This window comes from Xenopus tropicalis, chromosome 10 (assembly GCF_000004195.4).
Source record: "Xenopus tropicalis strain Nigerian chromosome 10, UCB_Xtro_10.0, whole genome shotgun sequence".
Taxonomy (NCBI): Eukaryota; Metazoa; Chordata; class Amphibia; order Anura; family Pipidae; genus Xenopus; species Xenopus tropicalis.
This window is the reverse complement of record NC_030686.2, coordinates 31,763,672-31,786,070: the sequence shown is the minus strand read 5'-3', so window position 1 is coordinate 31,786,070 and position 22,399 is coordinate 31,763,672. Positions and strand designations below refer to the sequence as shown.

The 22,399-nt window shown below is 40.9% G+C and overlaps 1 protein-coding gene across 1 annotated transcript; it reads right to left on the bottom strand.

Moving 5' to 3' along the window:
* Nucleotides 1–305: 305 nt before the first annotated feature.
* Nucleotides 306–20,524, bottom strand: etv4 (ETS variant transcription factor 4). The gene is made up of 9 exons (XM_012967532.3): nt 20,114–20,524; nt 19,900–20,026; nt 14,986–15,039; nt 14,360–14,441; nt 12,269–12,421; nt 10,795–11,042; nt 9,669–9,841; nt 4,425–4,526; nt 306–792 (listed from the first exon to the last, which is right to left on the bottom strand). Exons 1-9 carry the CDS (start codon nt 20,117–20,119, stop codon nt 640–642), a joined length of 1,098 nt encoding a protein of 365 aa, XP_012822986.1. The 5' UTR covers nt 20,120–20,524; the 3' UTR covers nt 306–639.
* Nucleotides 20,525–22,399: the final 1,875 nt, after the last annotated feature.

Genomic DNA, 22,399 nt, shown 5'->3' with positions numbered 1-22,399 from the left:
TTATTGGATGCAAAACAATCCTATTGGGTTTATTTAATGTTTTTTTTTATTTTTTAGTAGACTTAAGGTATGAAGATCCAAATTGCAGAAACTCCTTATCTGAAATTCCAGAATTCTGGATAACAGGTCCCATACCTGTAATACACAGGCAGCCCTGCATTACAGAGACAGGTACAATTCTGTGCTCTCTATTCTGGAAGCATTAGGATCCATATTCCTTTGGGTTCCACATACAAATTCCAAGATGCAAAGTGCCAGCAACATGTTTTTAAATAACCCCACATAAACCAGTCTATAGGCAAGCCAGTTGTCCAGGGTTTGTTTAATGATTATTTTTTTCAGCAGATTTTAAGAAAGGTGTTTTACTTATAGGCAGCGGTTATTTGGAAATGTGTGAGTTCTGCATATTATGATAATAGATTCCCAAACTTTAAATAAATGTACTTGAGCCAAGAATACAGAAAATTAGTCACTTTTGGTGGGTTTTTTTTCAGAGCCATCTTATTATTTAAACATTTAAACACTATGCCCTTGCAAAAAAAAAAAAAATAATATATATATATACACAATTATACAACAGCAGGTAGTAGTAATTGATGTTGCTCTTGTAGTTTTGGTAAAAGACAGCTCCGTGCTTCATTAATCCAGGTGCGATAGTGGCACAGTGTATTCTTCATGAATCCGGCAGTCAGACTCAGATTTCAAGGAAGGGCACTGACTGTCATTGAAAGCCAAAGAGAAGAGAGCCTCGGGGTCACAAACAAATTTATATACATAGCGTTCGCCAGCCACCTACAGAAAAAAACATACTTTAGGTCATTGTGTGTTAAGGCATTTGGGATAACATTATTATTTAATAAAAATCAGAAGCAGATTTAGGTTTAGTTGGTGCCAAAGTGCGCACAGCTATGGGGCATTCCCACACACTAATATGCACGGTATGTATGCATTTATTTATTATATAGCACCACAATTGTACGCAGAGATTTACATGGCTTACATATAGGGTTATACAGTAAAAATAGATAAATACAGGTATAGGACCTGTTATCCAGAATGCTTGGGACCTGGGGTTTTCCGGATAATTCTGATCTCCTACCATAAGTCTGCTAAAAAACATTTTAAACTGTAATTAAACCCAATAGGATTGTTTTGCCCCCAATAAGGATTAATTATACCTTAGTTGGGATCAAGTACAGGTACTGTTTTATTATTACAGAGAAAAGGGAATCATTTAACCATTAAATAAACCCAATAGGGCTGTTCTGCCCCCAATAAGGGGTAATTATATCTTAGTTGGGATCAAGTACAGGTACTGTTTTATTATTACAGAGAAAAGGGAATCATTTAACCATTAAATAAACCCAATAGGGCTGTTCTGCCCCCAATAAGGGGTAATTATATCTTAGTTGGGATCAAGTACAGGTACTGTTTTATTATTACAGAGAAAAGGGAATCATTTAACCATTAAATAAACCCAATAGGACTGTTCTGCCCCCAATAAGGGGTAATTATATCTTAGTTGGGATCAAGTACAGGTACTGTTTTATTATTACAGAGAAAAGGGAATCATTTAACCATTAAATAAACCCAATAGGACTGTTCTGCCCCCAATAAGGGGTAATTATATCTTAGTTGGGATCAAGTACAGGTACTGTTTTATTATTACAGAGAAAAGGGAATCATTTAACCATTAAATAAACCCAATAGGGCTGTTCTGCCCCAATAAGGGGTAATTATATCTTAGTTGGGATCAAGTACAGGTACTGTTTTATTATTACAGAGAAGAAAGGAAATCATTTTTAAAAATTGGAATTATTTGCTTATAATGGAGTCTATGGGAGATGGCCTAATTCTGAACTTTCTGGATAATGGGTTTCCGGAAACCTGTATATGCGTAAGTGCTTAGGTGTTGCAATACACAGCTGGAATGAGGTCCTTACCCTAAAGAGCTTACAATCTATTAGTAAAAGGAAACAGAAACAAAAAGGTTGCATAGGTACATATACAAAATCATTACAAATTACATAGATTAAATATCAAGACTGAATGTGATCAGAGTGTAGTGCCGCACAAGCTGATTAGACGGGTATAGTTTAATACAGGTAATATAGTAAACATCATAATATTGGCCCAAACAACAGTAATTAAAGATCTGACTGTAACCTCGGCTGTCTGCTTGCAAAGGCTCAGAGATGGGTATGATGGGAAAGCTATTGCATGTGCAGAAAATGATGAGATAATTGGTATTACTGAGACAGGGTGGGATGAAATATGTGACAGCTGTGAATTTAAATGGTTTAAAATGGATTTTGTTAATCCCAGCAGGGCATTACTCTCATCATAAATGACCAGAACAAAGAAAGACTTTTCCTGCTGAGCATTTCTGTTGAGCAGAACACCCAGCTGATCCTGGGCTCCTGTTGTCTGGCTACTGGAAATCCCAGCAGGGTGTAGGGACACTGTTCCCATGGAAGGGTCTACATAAGTGATCAAAATTAGATCTGTGTTGCCACTGGGGCAGGCCCTTTGGGAATCCTGCAGGTTACAGGAGGCAGGGGGATGGCAGCACAACTATGGGCTCCCCACCACCAAGACACCCCCTGCTGCAATTACTGTATAGTCACCTCCCTGGCCAGGCAGACTGGGGGTAAAATAAAGGTGGGAAAGGGCACCGCAAAAGAAAATGTGTTGAATATGTGAAGGGCAATTGGATATAGACGGCAAGCAGGAAATGGCATCTGCTAAATGCCAAAAAGACTTCAAAAAGGTAAATTTGATTTTCATGAAAAAGTTGTTAAGATCTTTCCCTTTAACTTGCCTTTTTTCTGATTTATTCTAAACAGGACCCAGCAGTGAGAGTTGTAATCTATTGGGTCCTTCCTCGAGAGGTGAAGGAATGAATAACTGCTACAGGACAAAAGGATTTTTAAGTGAAGGTAAATAGTACTTGAATTAAAATGTTGTTAACGGACAAGGAAACCCAAATGTACAATGGGTGAGAATATTTTAGGCACCCTCCAGCCACTACTCCTCTTTAAGAAAATGCACTGACCTGGAAAGAAAATGAATGCAACACGGCCATATTCGGGGGGGGGGGGGGGGGGGGGGGGGGGGTGTCACACATGTGTGTGTATGTCTGAAGCAAAATGCCTGGGCTGAAAGTTAAGCTGATGGTGGGGAGTTGCATTCATTTACACCCTGCGCTGCTGCCCAATGATTGTAAAGAGAAACTGGGAAGAAGAGCTGCGGAGTTTGTGGCAATACCGTTTGCACTGCGCCGGGTCCTGCCTCAGGGGCTGTAAGATTCTCAACACACGACAACTTCTTCTAAAGGCCCAAAGAGGCGACTGGGGCCAGGGACCTTGCAACAACAGTGTTTATCTCTGACCTTTGCACAATTACTATTTTCTTTGTTCCTGTGTTTTAATGTTGGTGAAATAAAATGTAACTGTGCGTTAACATTTGCAAATATATTGCTTCGACTCGGTGATCTCTGCAGTACTTTCCTACATTTTAACTTTATAATGAGCTAAATATGTGATTTGCAAAGGGTACCAAGCTTTTGCATTCAGCTGTATGTCTGTTATGGTTTCTTGCAAAGGGGCAAGCGTCATACCAATACCATTCCATACCTTCAATCAGAGCTGAGCCAAGCCGGTTGGACACCTCACCCCTCCACACACAGGTGTGGGGGGGGGGGCAAGTGTCTGATGCCCCCCCACCCCCACTGTTGCACCATAGGCACATGCCTTTTGTGCATACCCCCAGTTCTACCCCCCTGCCTTCAATTACTATACTGTGTCAAAAATATGTTCCAGATTAAATGGAAGGTAGCAGATGGCCTAGGCTTACAGGAATGCATCTCCTCCAAATGCTTTCCCACTGGCAATAATATAAATCACCCAAAGGAAAACATAGAGAGGAGACAGCACAGCCTTAATAGAACTCCAAAGTAAAAGTCATTAACCAAAGGCAATAATACAGACAATTAGCAGTTTAGCAGATGGAAGGCAAATTACAGAATGCTTTACCTGCACACATCCATATTGATGCTACTTGGAAAAAAGTTCATGCATTATTTTATTAGTATTTGTATAATCTCATCACAATAATGCTTTAATTGTGGGGAAAAACTAGAATTGTGCTGCTTTTTGCAACGTGCCTGATGTTCGTAAATATGACCCTGTGTCTCAATAGTATGTGTGTGATATCCAGCAATGCTTGTATTTAGGCACTGTCCTGTTATTGTTCAAAAGCAAAATCTTTTTACTTGCCTGTAAATTCTTGTATGTTCCTAAAAGGTGCATTTTTGCCCAAAGAAATCAGAAAAACATATTTTTTAGATTCTACTATGACTCCAGGAAACCCATATGCCAATTCATAGTTTTTGAAGGATAATGACGGCAATGTACTCTACGTACCTTCTGCATAATGCCTTTCTCGTAATAGTAGCGCAAAGAACGGCTAAGCTTATCATAGTTCATGGCGGGACGGTTTTTCTGCATGCCCCAAAGTCTTGCAACCTGCAATATAAAAATGCCATTGCTATTTTAGCCTTATATAGGTAAAGGCATGAAAACAAACCAATTAAAATTATTTTCTGTTCTCCAGCTATAAAATGAGCTGCGCCTACCGGCTCGTATGATTTTTCAAGCAGTTGAAGTATAGGAACTCAGCCGCACACCTCTGAATCCAGAGCACAGTCCAGGGGGATTGGCACCCCTCCAATTCAGTAATTGCAGTTAAGGACATGCTGATGCGCGGAAATCTCCTGCATTTATTGTGTTTTGTGGGCAGACCCCTTTGTCAGGTATTTTTCAAGCAGCGCTAGGCCAGGTCAGGGTGCCCAAGGCATATTCGGTTTGGGATTCGGGCAAATCTGAGCCTTTCTTAGCAGGATTGGGATTTGGCTGAATATATAAAGTAAAAAATCACTGTGCGCTTTGGGCATGTCCGCTTTTTCCGCCTACACAGCGACAATTTCAGTTACAGATTCAGTTAGATTGTAAGCTCTACGGGGCAGGGACCTCCTTCCTACTGTGTCTCATACCACATGGCATTTATTCCCTGTGCATTTATATATATATATATATATTTTTATTTATTGTATTTATTTATTATATCACTTGTCCTCCATGTGTATAATTTTGTATATTGTAAGATTGTACAGCGCTGCGTACCCTTGTGGCGCTTTATAAATAAAGTTATACATACAGTGGTGTGAAAAACTATTTGCCCCCTTCCTGATTTCTTATTCTTTTGCATGTTTGTCACACTTAAATGTTTCTGCTCATCAAAAACCGTTAACTATTAGTCAAAGATAACATAATTGAACACAAAATGCAGTTTTTAAATGAAGGTTTACGTTATTAAGGGAGAAAAAAAACTCCAAATCTACATGGCCCTGTGTGAAAAAGTGATTGCCCCCCTTGTTAAAAAATAACTTAACTGTGGTTTATCAATTTTAATTTTCAATTTCAATATCAATTTCTGTAGTCACCCCCAGGCCTGATTACTGCCACACCTGTTTCAATCAAGAAATCACTTAAATAGGAGCTACCTGACACAGAGAAGTAGCCCAAAAGCACCTCAAAAGCTAGACATCATGCCAAGATCCAAAGAAATTGAGGAACAAATGAGAACAAAAGTAATTGAGATCTATCAGTCTGGTAAAGGTTATAAAGCCATTTCTAAAGCTTTGGGACTCCAGCGAACCACAGTGAGAGCCATTATCCACAAATGGCAAAAACATGGAACAGTGGTGGACCTTCCCAGGAGTGGCCGGCCGACCAAAATTACCCCAAGAGCGCAGAGACAACTCATCCGAGAGGCCACAAAAGACCCCAGGACAACATCTAAAGAACTGCAGGCCTCACTTGCCTCAATTAAGGTCAGTGTTCACGACTCCACCATAAGAAAGAGACTGGGCAAAAATGGCCTGCATGGCAGATTTCCAAGGCGCAAACCACTTTTAAGCAAAAAGAACATTATGGCTTGTCTCAATTTTGCTAAAAAACATCTCAATGATTGCCAAGACTTTTGGGAAAATACCTTGTGGACCGACGAGACAAAAGTTGAACTTTTTGGAAGGTGCGTGTCCCGTTACATCTGGCGTAAAAGTAACACAGCATTTCAGAAAAAGAACATCATACCAACAGTAAAATATGGTGGTGGTAGTGTGATGGTCTGGGGTTGTTTTGCTGCTTCAGGACCTGGAAGGCTTGCTGTGATAGATGGAACCATGAATTCTACTGTCTACCAAAAAATCCTGAAGGAGAATGTCCGGCCATCTGTTCGTCAACTGAAGCTGAAGCGATCTTGGGTGCTGCAGCAGGACAATGACCCAAAACACACCAGCAAATCCACCTCTGAATGGCTGAAGAAAAACAAAATGAAGACTTTGGAGTGGCCTAGTCAAAGTCCTGACCTGAATCCTATTGAGATGTTTTGGCATGACCTTAAAAAGGCGGTTCACGCTAGAAAACCCTCAAATAAAGCTGAATTACAACAATTCTGCAAAGATGAGTGGGCCAAAATTCCTCCAGAGTGCTGTAAAAGACTCGTTGCAAGTTATCGCAAACGCTTGATTGCAGTTATTGCTGCTAAGGGTGGCCCAACCAGTTATTAGGTTCAGGGGGCAATTACTTTTTCACACAGGGCCATGTAGGTTTGGATTTTTTTTCTCCCTAAATAATAAAAACCCTCATTTAAAAACTGCATTTTGTGTTTACTTGTGTTATCTTTGACTAATAGTTAAATGTGTTTGATGATAAGAAACATTTTGTGTGACAAACATGCAAAAGAATAAGAAATCAGGAAGGGGGCAAATAGTTTTTCACACCACTGTACATACATACATACAGCACATGGTTTCAGGGATTTTGCCGAATACCAAACAGGTAAGATCAGTGCGCCCATATTTATTATATTGCACCAATATACACTGCTACCTAAATACAAATTTTTTCTTATGACCACTTGGGTTAAAGGATCGTGTACAGAGGGTAGAGAAAAAGCGCTTAAGGGGAGATAATAACTATGTATAATTATATATAAGGGCCATATAATAACCTCTCTAATGCTTTAGTTACCAGTAGGTCCTTCCAGCAGACACAAAGGCACCCACTGTGATTAGAAGAAAGTAGGTTCCATCTAAACATCTGAATACATTTTTATTCAGTGAGAACAAGTGGGAAAATCCAGGGTTACTTAAAAAAGCTCTTAGAATAAAGTTGATCCAGGGACTAGTTTGATTTCCATCTGAGAGTCAGGAAGAAATTTGACACATATTGGAGAGGCTTCAGATGGATTTTTTGCCTTCCTCTGGATCAACTAGCAGTTAGGCAGGTTGTATTTAGACATAAAAGGTTCGATGTATGTGACTTTTTCAACCCAGTTTACTATGTTATGTTACATGCTTCTGTGACTTCCTTACTCAAAAGATTATATTACATCACTAAAATGTGCAAAGAATTTCTAGAATGCAGGGTATGAAGTAGAGTTTTACCCTCTTCTTTTCAGTATGAACTGGAGGCTTTACTTTTCTTAAAGAATGGTTTTATACCCCACTTTGAGAGCATTGCAAGAAGAACTGAATATACAAATGGTGCCCTACTTTCTATTAGGTACTATATAATACAGTATATAGCTATGTGGAGGGTAGACAGGACAGGAGGCAGAGATCTAAGGAGGGTAGGTAGGACAGGAGGCAGAGATCTAAGGAGGTAGACAGGACAGGAGACAGAGATCTAAGGGGGGTAGGCAGGACAGGAGGCAGAGATCTAAGGAGAGTAGGCAGGACAGGAGGCAGAGATCTAAGGAGAGTAGGCAGGACAGGAGGCAGAGATCTAAGGAGAGTAGGCAGGACAGGAGGCAGAGATCTAAGGAGAGTAGGCAGGACAGGAGGCAGAGATCTAAGGAGAGTAGGCAGGACAGGAGGCAGAGATCTAAGGAGAGTAGGCAGGACAGGAGGCAGAGATCTAAGGAGAGTAGGCAGGACAGGAGGCAGAGATCTAAGGAGAGTAGGCAGGACAGGAGACAGAGATCTAAGGAGGTAGACAGGACAGGAGGCAGAGATCTAAGGAGAGTAGGCAGGACAGGAGGCAGAGATCTAAGGAGAGTAGGCAGGACAGGAGGCAGAGATCTAAGGAGAGTAGGCAGGACAGGAGGCAGAGATCTAAGGAGGGTAGGTAGGACAGGAGGCAGAGATCTAAGGAGGGTAGGTAGGACAGGAGGCAGAGATCTAAGGAGGGTAGGCAGGACAGGAGGCAGAGATCTAAGGAGAGTAGGCAGGACAGGAGGCAATATCAAAACCCCAACTACAACATGAATTAATGGTAACTGAAAAAAAACAAAAACGCCAACCTAGTCACATAATTCTTCAAAAACAAAAAAACTATCATAGCATTTTTTTTTTATCTTTAACCACCTAGCAGGGTTTTCAAGCATATATATCTCTGTTGATTAAAGAAGCATCAGAACTCGGTATCATGTAGGCTTTGGAACTAACCTCCACGTCTGTTTTGTTTCTTAGCTATGCCTTATGATGTACGATAATATGCTAGAGCTTTTCAAAAACCTATGCACAATGCTACCTTGCAGAAATTGGCCTTGTCTGTCTTCCACTAATGAGATAAAACTGTATTTATTAGTGGTAATAATTCTCTTTGAACTTTATTCTGTATCTATTGCTCCTTTGACTAAAGTGTGGCCCGTATTGACCATATATGGCTTCTGATTTTGTTCTGTCCTATCAGGTCCCTTGCATGAGATAAAAATAATATTTAGTTTGTCTGTGGGGGTTTTTAGACTTCTGATATCTGTAAGCAGAATCCTGACATTACTTTTTTAAATGATTAAGCAGGGCACTTACATGAATTACTGGTTTTACACACCCCGTTTCTCCTCAGAAAAAGTGCCCAAATGCTAGAATGTTACTGCTACACAACATTCCAATGTGTTGTTTGGGAATGCATGCAAAAATACAAACACTGGACTGATGTATTAAAATACTTGGATGAACAGCTTGTACTCCCTGGAGTTAACTCTCCAGATGTGATAAGTTAGTCCTCTTAAAGGAGAAGGAAAGTCATTTTGGCCTTTTACTGCCAATAGATTTGCCACATTAGTGCCACCTAGAACGCTATATTTATTCTGCAGAAAGCTTTACCATACCTGAGTAAAGAGCCCTAGAAGCTTTCTCTGTTTGTTTAAGATTGCAGCTGCCATTTTAGCTTGGTCTTCATAGCTTCCTGATGTAGCTCTAGCTGCTGGTAGCTCAGATTACACATTCCTAAGGTTGAGGGGAGTGAGATTTAATGAGTTCATATGGGAGGGGGGAGCAGGAGAAGGGAGAGAGGAGAGAGCTGCACAGACTCTGGCCCCGGGAATGAAGGATTTTTCTGATAGATTAAGTCAGATACCGGAAAAACATTTTTACAAAAATGGAGACAAGAAATCCTGTGTTGCTTTTGATAGAGAAGTCAGTGCAGCGTTTCTGTGAGTGCTTATGGCTGTATTTATATAGACCTCTGATAAAGCTTACTTAGTTTTTACCTTTCCTTCTTCTTTAATCATTCCAGAATCTGATGAGTGCAACTTTGTCTTTGTGCCTGTTTTTAGGTATAAAAGTGCGGTGATTGATTCTTGAGATATAAATATGTTACCTCTTCTGGCTCAATCAGTTTGAACTCCATGCCTCTTCCTGTCCATGCAATAAAGTGCGAATTTGTCGGGTTGTCGAGCAAAGCCACAAGGAACTGCCACAGCTGCAGGGACCCTCGGCGCTGATATGGAGGCCTATCTCTGTAGGGTACCGCTTCTTGTTTTATATCTCCTGCTATGAAACGTAATTTAGAAAGAAAATAATTAGTACTGGATTGAAGAACTTACTAGCCTGGGATGTTGAACATAACACAACGGTACATAGGAGCCTATTATATGGGAAAATGCAGAATAAGCAGGAGCGGGGTGAAAAAGCAACAGAAGTCAGATTTGTGTTGAGATGTGGGCATTATTGGTTAGAGAGAGTTTAAATGAAACAGTAATTATTTTCTAATATTGCCACCACAAAAGAAAATGGACGCTACAAACAAAATAGATGCCAATGTCATTGGCTTAAGTGCGGTGCAAACATGAAAACTGCATATGTGAGGAAAATACTGTTTGCCCCTTAACACCCAGTTAGTAAAAATAGTGAATGGGTCTTCCCCATCCGCAATTAAATAATAGCAAAGAGAAAAGAAAGTCCTCATTGTGGTTATTTTTGTAAGGCTGGTGGAATGAACTCTATACCACAGAGAGTATTGGGAAGACAGAAAAAGTGTTAAACTGCCAAAGGCACATTATGTCGCTAAGGGGGTTATGTAATAAAAGGCACTAAGTTTGTCCAAGAGCAGTGACCCTTAGCAACCAATCAGCAGGTAGCATGTACTGGGCAACTGTTTAAAAGCAAACATCTTATTGGTTGCTATGGGTTACTGCTACTGGGCAAACTTAGTGCCTTTTATTACATATGGGGGTTAGAGTATGTTACCTCTTTGACATGAAGAGGAAAGGGCTCCCTCCCTGCTACAGCTGCTTTACCAGTAGAACATATGTTCTACACAACTTTATTGTTATTGAAAAAAGACATAAAAGAAAAAATCCCGCATAAGGGTTATTCTCTCATGTTTCTTCTATCACACTACTTGATCCCGACACTCAAAACATAATAAATCAAGCAATGTAATTACAATAGAGGAGCCGGTGTTCATTAGAGCCAGCTGGTTACTGAATTTCTACTTGTCCTACCTGAATCATATGAATAGTCTGCCTGTTCTTGCTTTATGACCACATTTGAAGGGAGTTGCTGAGCCTTGTGGTTACCCAAATGATTTGGCTCCTCACTCAGCGGCTCGTGGTACTTTTCTTTGAATTCTTGCTGCAGATACTGGAGGCAAGGCTCAGATATTTGTGACTGGTAACCGTCAGAAGTTTCTCTACTCAACTGCAGCGATTGGAATGGTAGGTACGTGTCTATAGGCTCTGCATACCGGGATCTGAAAGCATAAAAACTTTTATTTAGGAACCAACACTAAGGGGCACATTTACTAATCCAAGAACGTCCGAAAAGCGCCCAAATGCGTTTTTTTCGTAATGATCGGTACTTTGCGACTTTTCCGCGAATTGTCGCGACTTTTTCGAGCTCTCAATACAAAAGTTGCGATAATTCACGAAAGTCGTAATGGCTATGATAAAGTCACGACAATTCACAAAAGTTATAATGGCAATGAAAAAGTCACGACAATTCTCCAAAGGCATAATGGCAATGAAAAAGACGCGACAATTCACGAAATTTGTTATGGCTATGAAAAAGTCGCGACAATTCGCGCAAGTCGTACCGGTTACGGAAAAGTCACGACAATTTACGGGAAAGTCGTAACGGCGACGAAAAAATCGCAAAAAATACGAAAAAGTCGCAAAATGTTCGTTTTACAATCCGAATTTTTCTCATTTGGATTCGGATTCGTGGATTAGTAAATCAGCCCCTAACTATGGGTTTTATAACAATACATTTATTACATTTTAACAGTGGTATAAATTCAGGGGCCCAGAACCCCTGCAAAAAAATTTTTGGGCCTCTACAATCCCCCCCCCCCACACGAAAAGGTCACATGTGACTTTTTGTCTCTCGGGCCACACGCAATTTGTGTCACCGACTACCCCCCATGGCCCCCCAGACCTCCACCCTATGGCTACGGGGTCTGTCCCATCAATAGTTACACCACTGACCCTAAATTAAGGTCAAGTAAGACATTGAAGACATTTCTAGAAAGGCAGGAGGATTCCACTGGTTTATAACTTTATCTATAAATTGCTGCATGGAAATGCAATGCTTCAGAATCTTACAATGCAGAAAAGTACACACAGGGAGATTATAACAAATAAATAAAAGCAGGGTTGGACTGGGCTGCCGGGACACAGGGAAAAAACCCAGTGGGCCCTGGTGGCTCAGACCCAATCCCCACAGGGCACTATATCGAGCCACCAGTCAGATGGGTGGGGGGGGGCGGATGAAAGGCTGCGACGGGGGCCATTGGGGGGCCCTGAGGCAGAAGCCCGGGTGGGCCCTGCATCCCCCAGTACAACCCTGAATACAAGTATAACTATACAGAGATTCAGTTGTAAGAGATAGAATAGGTAGAAGGTCCCTGCCCCATAGATCTTACAGTCTAATTGGGTGGAAAACATACAGGCACAGATAGGAGGGCAAAAGTGCCCTTACTTGTGTTCTGTGAGATACTCCTCAGCTGGAGCATACTGAATAGAGCCTTGCTGAATGGCAAATCTTCTACCTTCCGTAGAGAAGTAGTGGATCTGTGACTTCTGAGAACCTTGGTTTGGAGAAATAATGCCATGTCCTGTTTGATGATAGGCACTAAAAAAATATCCATAAGGTACATTGTTTCAATAGTCAGAAAATAGATGAACTTTCATAATCTAAAGGGAAACTATATCCTGTAACACAAAGTTGGACACAGAACATCTTTACACTTTTTTTAAATGTCTCCATGAAAATGTTAAAGGCATTTAAGTGAATCTGCAGAGAATCGCTCTCACAGCTTATGGCTGCTTCCTAAACACAGGGCCAAAGAGTAAGCGCAGGCATTCTTGGAGAATTCGGACTTATCTGCCTTTCCTGATGGGTGTGTCAAATACCAGCAAAGTCCTATTCTAACTAAGGATGGCCAATCACAGTTGAGCTCTCACTATATAAAGCTTTCTCCACTTCCTGTCCAGAGAATTAAGGCTGATTTCTTAGATCTTGCCAAGACTGTTTAGGCTTCTGCCTTGCCCAGTGCCCACAAGACAATGGCTTCTGCCTTGCCCAGTGCCCACAAGAGAATGGCTTCTGCCTTGCCCAGTACCCACAAGAGAATGGCTTCTGCCTTGCCCAGTGCCCACAAGAGAATGGCTTCTGCCTTGCCCAGTGCCCACAAGAGAATGGCTTCTGCCTTGCCCAGTACCCAAAAGAGAATGACTTCTGCCTTGCCCAGTACCCACAAGAGAATGGCTTCTGCCTTGCCCAGTGCCCACAAGAGAATGGCTTCTGCCTTGCCCAGTACCCAAAAGAGAATGACTTCTGCCTTGCCCAGTACCCACAAGAGAATGACTTCTGCCTTGCCCATTGCCCCCAGGAAAGTGACTCCTGTCTGACCCTGTGCCCCCAGGAGAATGGCTTCTGTCTGACCCAGTGCCCCCAGGAGAATGGCTTCTGTCTGGCCCAGTGCCCCCAGGAGAATGGCTTCTGTCTGGCCCAGTGCCCCCAGGAGAATGGCTTCTGTCTGGCCCAGTGCCCCCAGGAGAATGGCTTCTGTCTGGCCCAGTGCCCCCAGGAGAATGGCTTCTGTCTGGCCCAGTGCCCCCAGGAGAATGGCTTCTGTCTGGCCCAGTGCCCCCAGGAGAATGGCTTCTGTCTGGCCCAGTGCCCCCAGGAAAGTGACTTCTGTCTGGCCCAAGAGAATGGCGTCTGCCTTGCCAAGCGCCCATGGGAGAGTAGCTTCTGCCTTGCATAGTGCCTGACCTTGTAACTGCTTGTTTGCACTTCTAAAACTGGACAGAAACCTGCTGTAGAACTTTAAAAATTCATAGTGTTTTTATGTATCTGGAACATGTTGTTCCCTAAGTACAAGGTAAGAGAAGCAGCTGAGAGTTTCATTGGGATGTTGGGCTAATCTGCCTTCTCTGGTGGGCGAGTAAAACCCAAACAACCTCATACCCCAATTAAGGCCAGCCAATCTTGATACTACGTTACTATTCGCTGTTCCCTCTCACTAATTCCTATTGGCTTGCTCATGCCTTAGAGACAGCAACAAGAGGTCCTCTGCACTCATTGCACCCCCCTATTTGTTGAATATTTAGAGGTGAGCACAACTATTTATATAGATATTGCTAATGCCTTATAGATGCATGCCAGTTGATTCGGAAACGTATATGTTTGAGATTTGATGTTTTCATTTCATTTTTTTCTGAATTGTGGTTAAGTGCACAGTCATACCAGGTAAAATGTATACATTATATAACCATGTGGTCTGTGTACAAGATCTTACGTTTCACTATGTTTACTAACAGCTGATGGTTCCCTTGCAAACAAGGGAGTGGGGTATACGTTTCTGTTTGCTGTGTGTTAATGCAGCCTTGACAAAGGTCTCAAATAAATTCATTTTTTTCACCATTATATGAAGACCTGTGAGTGCCTAACATTTCTGTATGCTCCTATAAACTCACACACCCGGGCTGTTTTCCTATATGTGAGTGCAGCTATATGAGTATACAATATACATACAATAAATGGCTTTTGCTCCACAATACTTACTCAGCGTAGAGACACTGCCCATCACTGTTATACCGGTACTGTTGCTCCTTTTTGATTTTCATGGGAGGGCTATAAAAAGTAACTGAAACAAAATTACTTACTAAAATACAGTTTGATTATCAGTTGCAAATATAGGTCATTAATGTAAAAGTGATTAAAAGTGCATTTCCCTGTGGTGTGTTCCTCTGCTGATTTACATTTATATACAAACAACAGCATAATGTGGTCGAGCCAGGTCCCCCTGCAAGAAAATTCTTCTGAGGGGGCTCAGTATGACCAGTCACTCCTCCCAGCGCTCTTGTGTCGCACCCCCCGACCCAATCATGCTGCTATTATAAAGGTAAAAGTATGGCTGGGTAGGGTGACTATGGTACAGCAGGCACCGCAGCCCCCCCCCCCCATGGGCTCTGCTTATATATAGTTCTATATAGGGCTCATTTACAAACAGTGCGCACCCAGAGAAGCTGGAGCAGAATGGAGGGCAAGGACCCGCTGCACTTTATGGATCAGTACAGTATGGCCTGTGTTTAGCAGTGTAGCGGTACCCTTCCTACATAACAACTACTTTGTGGGTCATTCAGACAGGCAAGCTCGAGCAGGACAGGCTCCAATAAACAGATACTTACTGTTCTCAGACTGCATGTCTTGTGGAAACTGTTCATCGCTGTCCGGAACTTGAGCTAAACAAAGGACAAAAAATAGATTTTTAAGAATTAGTGTAAATAATGACACCAACAGGATTGTGCTCATATACTTGGCCAAGTCTGGTGCTGTACTGGCAGCTAGGGTTGCCACCTGTCTGGTTTTGACCCGGACAGCGCGGTTTTTAAAAGGACTGTCTGGGCCAAAACCTCCTGCCCGGTTTCCCAAATTAGGAAAACCGGGCAGGACATTGATGCAGTGATTGCCGATTGGCGTCATAGCCACACCCCATGATGTCACAGCCCCACCTCTTCCCTGACCCACAACGCCATGGCGCTGCCTCTTCCTCCACCGCCTGTGCCGTCACCCCCGCCCCCTGCCCGGCTAAGAAAGCTGACAGAGGTGGCAACCGTACTGGCAGCACTTCTTAAAGTGGCATCAGAGATTGCGGCATACTCAGAACTCTAAGTTAAGTAAATTTTACATGGGGCTAGCCATATTATTCATTTCCGAGAGTGCCACAGCCATGTGACCTGTGCTCTGATAAACTTCAGTCACACTTTACTGCTGCGCTGCAAGTTGGAGTGATATGCCCCCTCCCAGCAGCCGATCAGCAAAACAATGGGAAGGGAGCAAGATAACAGCTCCCAGTACGTATCAGAATAGCATTCAGTAGTAAGAAATCCAAGTCGGGCTTGGGACTCCTCCAGTTACATGGGAGTAGGAGAAACAATAGGTTAGCTGAAAGCAGTTCTAATGTGTAGCGCTGGCTACAGATACAGAAATCAGTGTACCCCAAAGAATCCTTAGTTACTTTACGTCCTGTTTAAAATATATCTGAACTGGTTCAGATGCCCACACACAACATTTATATGCCAGTTTATGAATATATATTTCTTGTTCTGCACTACACGTATCAGATCTGTTATTATGAAATGAAAGCTGACTTATTTGAACCAAATTAGACTGTGAGGCAAGTTATACTGAGCTTCAGAATTGTATGATCAATAACTTACTGACGGCGCAGACTAAAGATCAGTGACAATACTATAATTACTAATGGTTGTTGATGATATTAGGGGGCCTAAAGAGCAATATTTGGTTTCTGCAGCAAACAGTATGTAAAGGGTTACATATAGACACAGCTGTGTGAGCAGCTCTACATATTCTATTTTATACAAAAGCATAACTTCCCTTCTAACCATAAAAAGCATTTATGAAATAGCATGTAGGTTAAGTACAACATACACAGAAGACAAATATTAAAATCACAGACTTTTTCTCATGGGACCCAAATTAAATTGAAAGGATTCAGCTTCATAACACCAAAATGAGTTTTATTATGTGTCTAAGTTTCGTTACTATTTTGTATTGCAGAAACGTCACATTAAGATGGAGCACAGAGACCCACGTTAGATGGTTTGGGAATGCACTTTGGGACCCTGACCCATAGCTTAAGAATTGCTGCCAAATGGAAGGTTTTATAGGAAGGTATGGGACCTGTAATCCAGAATGCTCGGGACCTGGGGTTTCGGATTAGGGGTCTTTCCGTAATTTGGATCTCCATAACTTAAGTCTGCTAAAAATCATTTAAATATAGAATAAACTCAATAGGCTTGTTTTGCCCCCAATAAGGGGTAATTATATCTTAGTTGGGATCAAGTACAGGTACTGTTTTATTATTACAGAGAAAAGGGAATCATTTAACCATTAAATAAACCCAATAGGGCTGTTCTGCCCCCCAATAAGGGGTAATTATATCTTAGTTGGGATCAAGTACAGGTTCTGTTTTATTATTACAGAGAAAAGGGAATCATTTAACCATTAAATAAACCCAATAGGGCTGTTCTGCCCCCAATAAGGGGTAATTATATCTTAGTTGGGATCAAGTACAGGTTCTGTTTTATTATTACAGAGAAAAGGGAATCATTTAACCATTAAATAAACCCAATAGGGCTGTTCTGCCCCCAATAAGGGGTAATTATATCTTAGTTGGGATCAAGTACAGGTACTGTTTTATTATTACAGAAAAAAGGGAATCATTTAACCATTAAATAAACCCAATAGGGCTGTTCTGCCCCCAATAAGGGGTAATTATATCTTAGTTGGGATCAAGTACAGGTACTGTTTTATTATAACAGAGAAAAAGGTAATCAGTCTAAAAAATTAGAAATATTTGCTTATAATGGAGTCTGTGGGAGATGGCCTTTCCGCAATTTGGAACTTTCTGGATAACGGGTTTCCGAATAACAGATCCCATACCTGTACTTGATATGTCACCCTAGTGGGTATAAGTACAACAGTTTTGGATCCTTTTACATAAAATACAGCATTAAGAGTAAAAATGGCTTCCCCTACTGTTTTCCTGCTCTATATTAAACCCACTGCTTTACCTGTAACATTTACTTAAGTTCTTGCAGATCATTTACAATTTAATTTCTATAAACAAAGTCTTAAATACTTGCTAAACAAAATCCTCCCCCTGCATTATTATTAATATGTGATAAACCGTATCTATGATTCAGGGTGCGTCCAACCTCAGCAAAAGGGTATACGAATATGAGATAAGGGACAAATGGAGTTTCCACATTAACCCCCTTTTTAAATTAAATTATCCTGAATGGTCCTTATAGACTTAGGGGACCAGCAGTAGGGGTATAATAACTAGGATGCCACAAATCTGTTGGGTTGCATTGTGCCCACTGTGCTCTGCAATAAAATGATATTATAACTAAACACTAATGTGAATGAATTGTGTAAAATGACATTTATTTACTGACCTTCTGTGGAGTTACCAGTTTTAGCTTGTTTAACCCTTGGGTCTTACGTGAACAACAAAATAATATCAATGAAATGATTATAATACAGGTATAGGGTAGATTATCCACAATGCTTGGGACCAGGGGAGGTTTCCAGATAAGGGATCTTTTTCTATAAGTCTGCTTAGAAAACATATACAGGTATGGGACCTATTATCCAGAATGCTCGGGACCTGGGGTTTTCCATAATTTGGATCTCCATAACTTAAGTCTGCTAAAAATTATTTAAATATTGAATAAACCCAATAGGGCTGTTCTGCCCCAATAAGGGGTAATTATATCTTAGTTGGGATCAAGTACAGGTACTGTTTTATTATTACAGAGAAAAGGGAATCATTTAACCATTAAATAAACCCAATAGGGCTGTTCTGCCCCCAATAAGGAGTAATTATATCTTAGTTGGGATCAAGTACAGGTACTGTTTTATTATTACAGAGAAAAGGGAATCATTTAACCATTAAATAAACCCAATAGGGCTGTTCTGCCCCCAATAAGGGGTAATTATATCTTAGTTGGGATCAAGTACAAGTACTGTTTTATTATTACAGAGAAAAAGGAAATTATTTTTAAAAATTAGAATTATTTGCTTATAATGGAGTCTATGGGAGATGGCCTTTCCGTAATTTGGAACTTTCTGGATAACGGGTTCCTGGATAAGGGATCCCATACCTGTACACATAAAATAAGCCCAATAGGATTTGGCTAATAGGGATTCATGCAGCTTAGTTACCATCAAGTACAAGGTACTGTTTTAATATTACAAAGAAAAGGAAAATAATTTCTAAGAATTATATGCTATATGGGCTATCTGTGCTATATGTGGAGATGGCTGTCCCATAATTCTGAACTTTCTGAATAATAGGTTTCTGGATAAAGGATCCTACACCCGTATGAATGTGATTACTGATAATATAAATGCTTTGCCTTTAGCAATGTACAACTTTTTCAGGTTCCTACTTATGTTCCAGGGTGGAAGGAACCACAACAGCCAAAATCTTTAGCTGCAGAAAATTCCGTTCCAAAGACCTGTTCTCACTTGCTCTCATTTTACGCTTTACACATTTCATACCATTTTCTGTTTTTGTGATCTTGTTAAAACAAATGAGCCTAATTCAAATATATATCTAGTTATTCTGCTTCTTGGGACTAATTTCTCTTGGTTTTTTTTTTGTTTTTTCTTCCTAAACTTGCCCATCGCTTGTTCTTATCCCATAAATTATTTGTCCATTCTATGCACACAGGTTTCTTTTTATTTGTATTAGTGTGCTTCCTTGGGCTTGGGGATAGGTGCAAGCAGGGCACTAGACAGCACTAGCAAATAGTCTCTGTGTTTGCTATGATTTAATCTTTATAGGCGAGAGGCTCTCCGCTTCGTCCTGGGCCACTTGTATAGACAGGGCTTATTTACTAATAGGTGCTAAACTGCACTAGTGCCATTACCTATAGAAATGAAAGCAAATATCCTGTTGGTTGTGATGGGTGCACTGGTGAAAATGAGTATCTATGTTAGCCAATCAGCCCCAGATGCAAACAGAATAACAGCACAGAAGGTCCATAGAAAGAAATCCGCATAGGCACAAACCACTGAATGAAAATACGCTGAACAATATTCCAAAGCACGCGTTTATAAAGCCACGCAAGATCAGTCGCTGAACATTATGATCCCCTTTAGTCTTATGGCACCAAAAGCCTGTTTCTCTGAAAATCATTTTAAAATCTTGGCATCTATAACCCTGACATATATACCGGATTTAATTAATGCTGTCATTGGATTCAATTTAGAAAGTTTGATACTATTAAAATTTTCATCTTTTTCATGTGCTTTCCCTGCGCTGGATAATAAGGTTAAGTGAAACGTTATGAAGCATATATGAACATACCCCATAATAAAAGTCTGAAGCATGCAAGTTGAATAAAAGAATATACAGCCATATCACAAAATCACACATATATTATTTATACTATGGAAAACATTTAGAATGCAACAACAGTTCTGCCTCAGCAAAAACGAATAAAACTACAATTAACCCCATTGGGGCCAGACAACAGAAAAATACATGTATAACATTTATGACCTACCAGTTATATCAGACCATACAGAAACAGGTGATTGTATGGATTTCGGTATCCCAATATTAACCAGCATGTTGACTACTTCCCAACTGATAAAGAACAGTCCCAGCATGAAGGTAAAAGGGCTTCCACTCTGCAGAAAGGGAATACGTAGTAGCAGCGCCTATTTCAGAGTTATTCCTCATTAATAGCCACACTTTTGACAAACCTGCTCGCTTACCTGCATTAGAACTGGCAGTGTGTCTTTTCAATATTCCAGCTCAGGATCATCATGCTAATCTCAGTGATCCAATTGTTAAAAAGCAATTTCCGTTCAGGGCAGTTTCTAGGCAATTTGGCTCGCACTTCACTTACCCACCCCCAAGAAAACATTTCAAATAAATGGCACCTCTTTAGGCTGTACCTAACAAATGAACATGAAAAAAATGTCAGTTGCAGAACATTGCGATATTAAACTCTTTACATCTACAAAGAGATTATACCCAAGTCAGACATGAAAAGGCTGATAATAGTTATAATGATATTAGCTAACTTGTGTTTACTGCTGATATTTTAAAGAATAGAAATGAAGTCTAGGAAACACAATATCTCTGAAGAAAGTGGCTCGCAATGCACCATGGTCAGCCAGAAAATGGCTAAAACTCAAACTTTATTTACATCCTTAAAAACCCAGAACGCCTGACGCGTTTTGTGCGTACCCGCACTTGAATTTGCTCCCTTGGGCTACGGGTTTGGGGCTCCAAGCACCCGAACCAAATTTCGGCATCCGTGAGTGTGTGTATATTGACGTGATCTTCACTGCATGTGTACTAGCATTTGAAATATTTGGCGGGGGACCTGGGGTATATACACGCAGGTCAACACCTGTTTTAGGTAAAGATTTTTGTCTTTAACTTTGACCCCTTTCATAAATTGTTTCATTAAACTGTGTTAGCACACTACATATAAACTTTACTAAATTGGGTGTATTCTTTGAAGATTTAGGAAACACAATACAATAGAACCACAATTTTACATCCCCTGGATTTTACGTTTTGCTGGAACCGACAATATTTTGTCACGTTCCCGCTCAGGAAATCGCCCATTTTTCCTCCATTTCCTCCAATTTCCACCATTTTGATGCAGTGCTTTGGCAGCACCCCCAAAGTTTCCAGAGGTGGCAAAAAGCCTTTCCTGGTAACTTAAGAGCCAAATTTCCAGTTTTTGCACTCTCTGCAGTAGTAATGCGGCCCTCCTGGACCCCTCTGGCGCCAGAAAGGTAATTGCGGGGGTGGTGGATCCTGGGTGAGAATCAGCCCTGCCTGTGGGAAACATAAAATCTGGGTTCTACCATATCTTGGTAATAAGTAGGGATGCACCGAATCCAGGATTTGGTTCAGTATTTGGCCAAGATTCGGCCTTTTTTGTCAGGATTTGGATTCAGCTGAATCCGCGCTCCTGGTAGAACCGAATCCAAATCCTAAAAATCACGTGACTTTTTGTCACGTAACCACTGAAGTTTTTCATTTAACCCTTCCAAAACCTAATTAGCATTTGATTTGGTAATACAAATGGTTTGGGGGTTCAACTGAATCCGAAAAAGTGGATTCGGTGCATCCCTAGTAATAAGAAGCCAGGTTTTATACACAAAAGCAACAAAATGTTCCAGAAAAGTACATTTTTACTTTGCAGATGCAATGATGTGAACCAAGGTCTCTCAAATGAAATATACAGACCTGTTCTAGTTAGGGTATCATTTGGTAAAGAAACGATATAAAATAATAATAATTATAAAATGTTTGTCAACAACAAGTCTACTAATAAAATATTACATTGATTGCAATAACCAGAAGCACAAATACTGAAATCCGATTGCTTGACTCCCATGTTGCTTACTCATTACATTGTTCACATTAGGCCAATGGAACATGGAGCTGTGCCTCAGCTTTTTTCTGTTTGTGGTTTTTCTGCAAATAGACAAAAGCCGATGTGATCCCTTCCGCTCCTGTGGGCCTCTACACTGACAGATGAGACAGTGACCGGTATAAGCACAAAAATGCCTGGTTTTCTGTAGCTATCTGCACCATGTATCTGTACCCAGGCTGGCGCAGTGCAGGTTTGAACAGGAACCCATCGACTTCCTCCGTTTGCAGGAAAAACACAAGCAGAGAAAAGCCAAGGCACAGCTGTCATTAACCATGAAACGTTTGCCACAGTGGTTACTTCTCCCACTGTAACATTTACTTTTAGCAAAATTATAGGTCACTGTTGACATGGCAGATGATTTGTGTAAGGCAGGGGTCTCTCAGATCCCTCAGACGTTTTAAAAAAAAAAAAAAAAAAAAAAAAAAAAACAGGCACTCTGCAAATATTTTTGAGCAATACAATATTTTATGAGCTTTAGAGCCTGACTGGCAGCATTGCTGGCCTGATGTTGTGTAGGCAGCTAGTAACTGAGCTGCTAGTAGCAACTAGGGGGCCCTGCTCTGGGCCGGGCTACTACCTGTCTGTGTAGTGGTGGTGACTC

Excerpts from the sequence above, each read along its gene's own strand:
- etv4 (XM_012967532.3), bottom strand. Across the intron at positions 9,842-10,794 it reads AGACTATTCATATGATTCAG|CAGGAGATATAAAACAAGAA; the intron begins GTAGGACAAGTA and ends TACGTTTCATAG. Across the intron at positions 793-4,424 it reads AGAAAGGCATTATGCAGAAG|GTGGCTGGCGAACGCTATGT; the intron begins GTACGTAGAGTA and ends TTTTTTCTGTAG.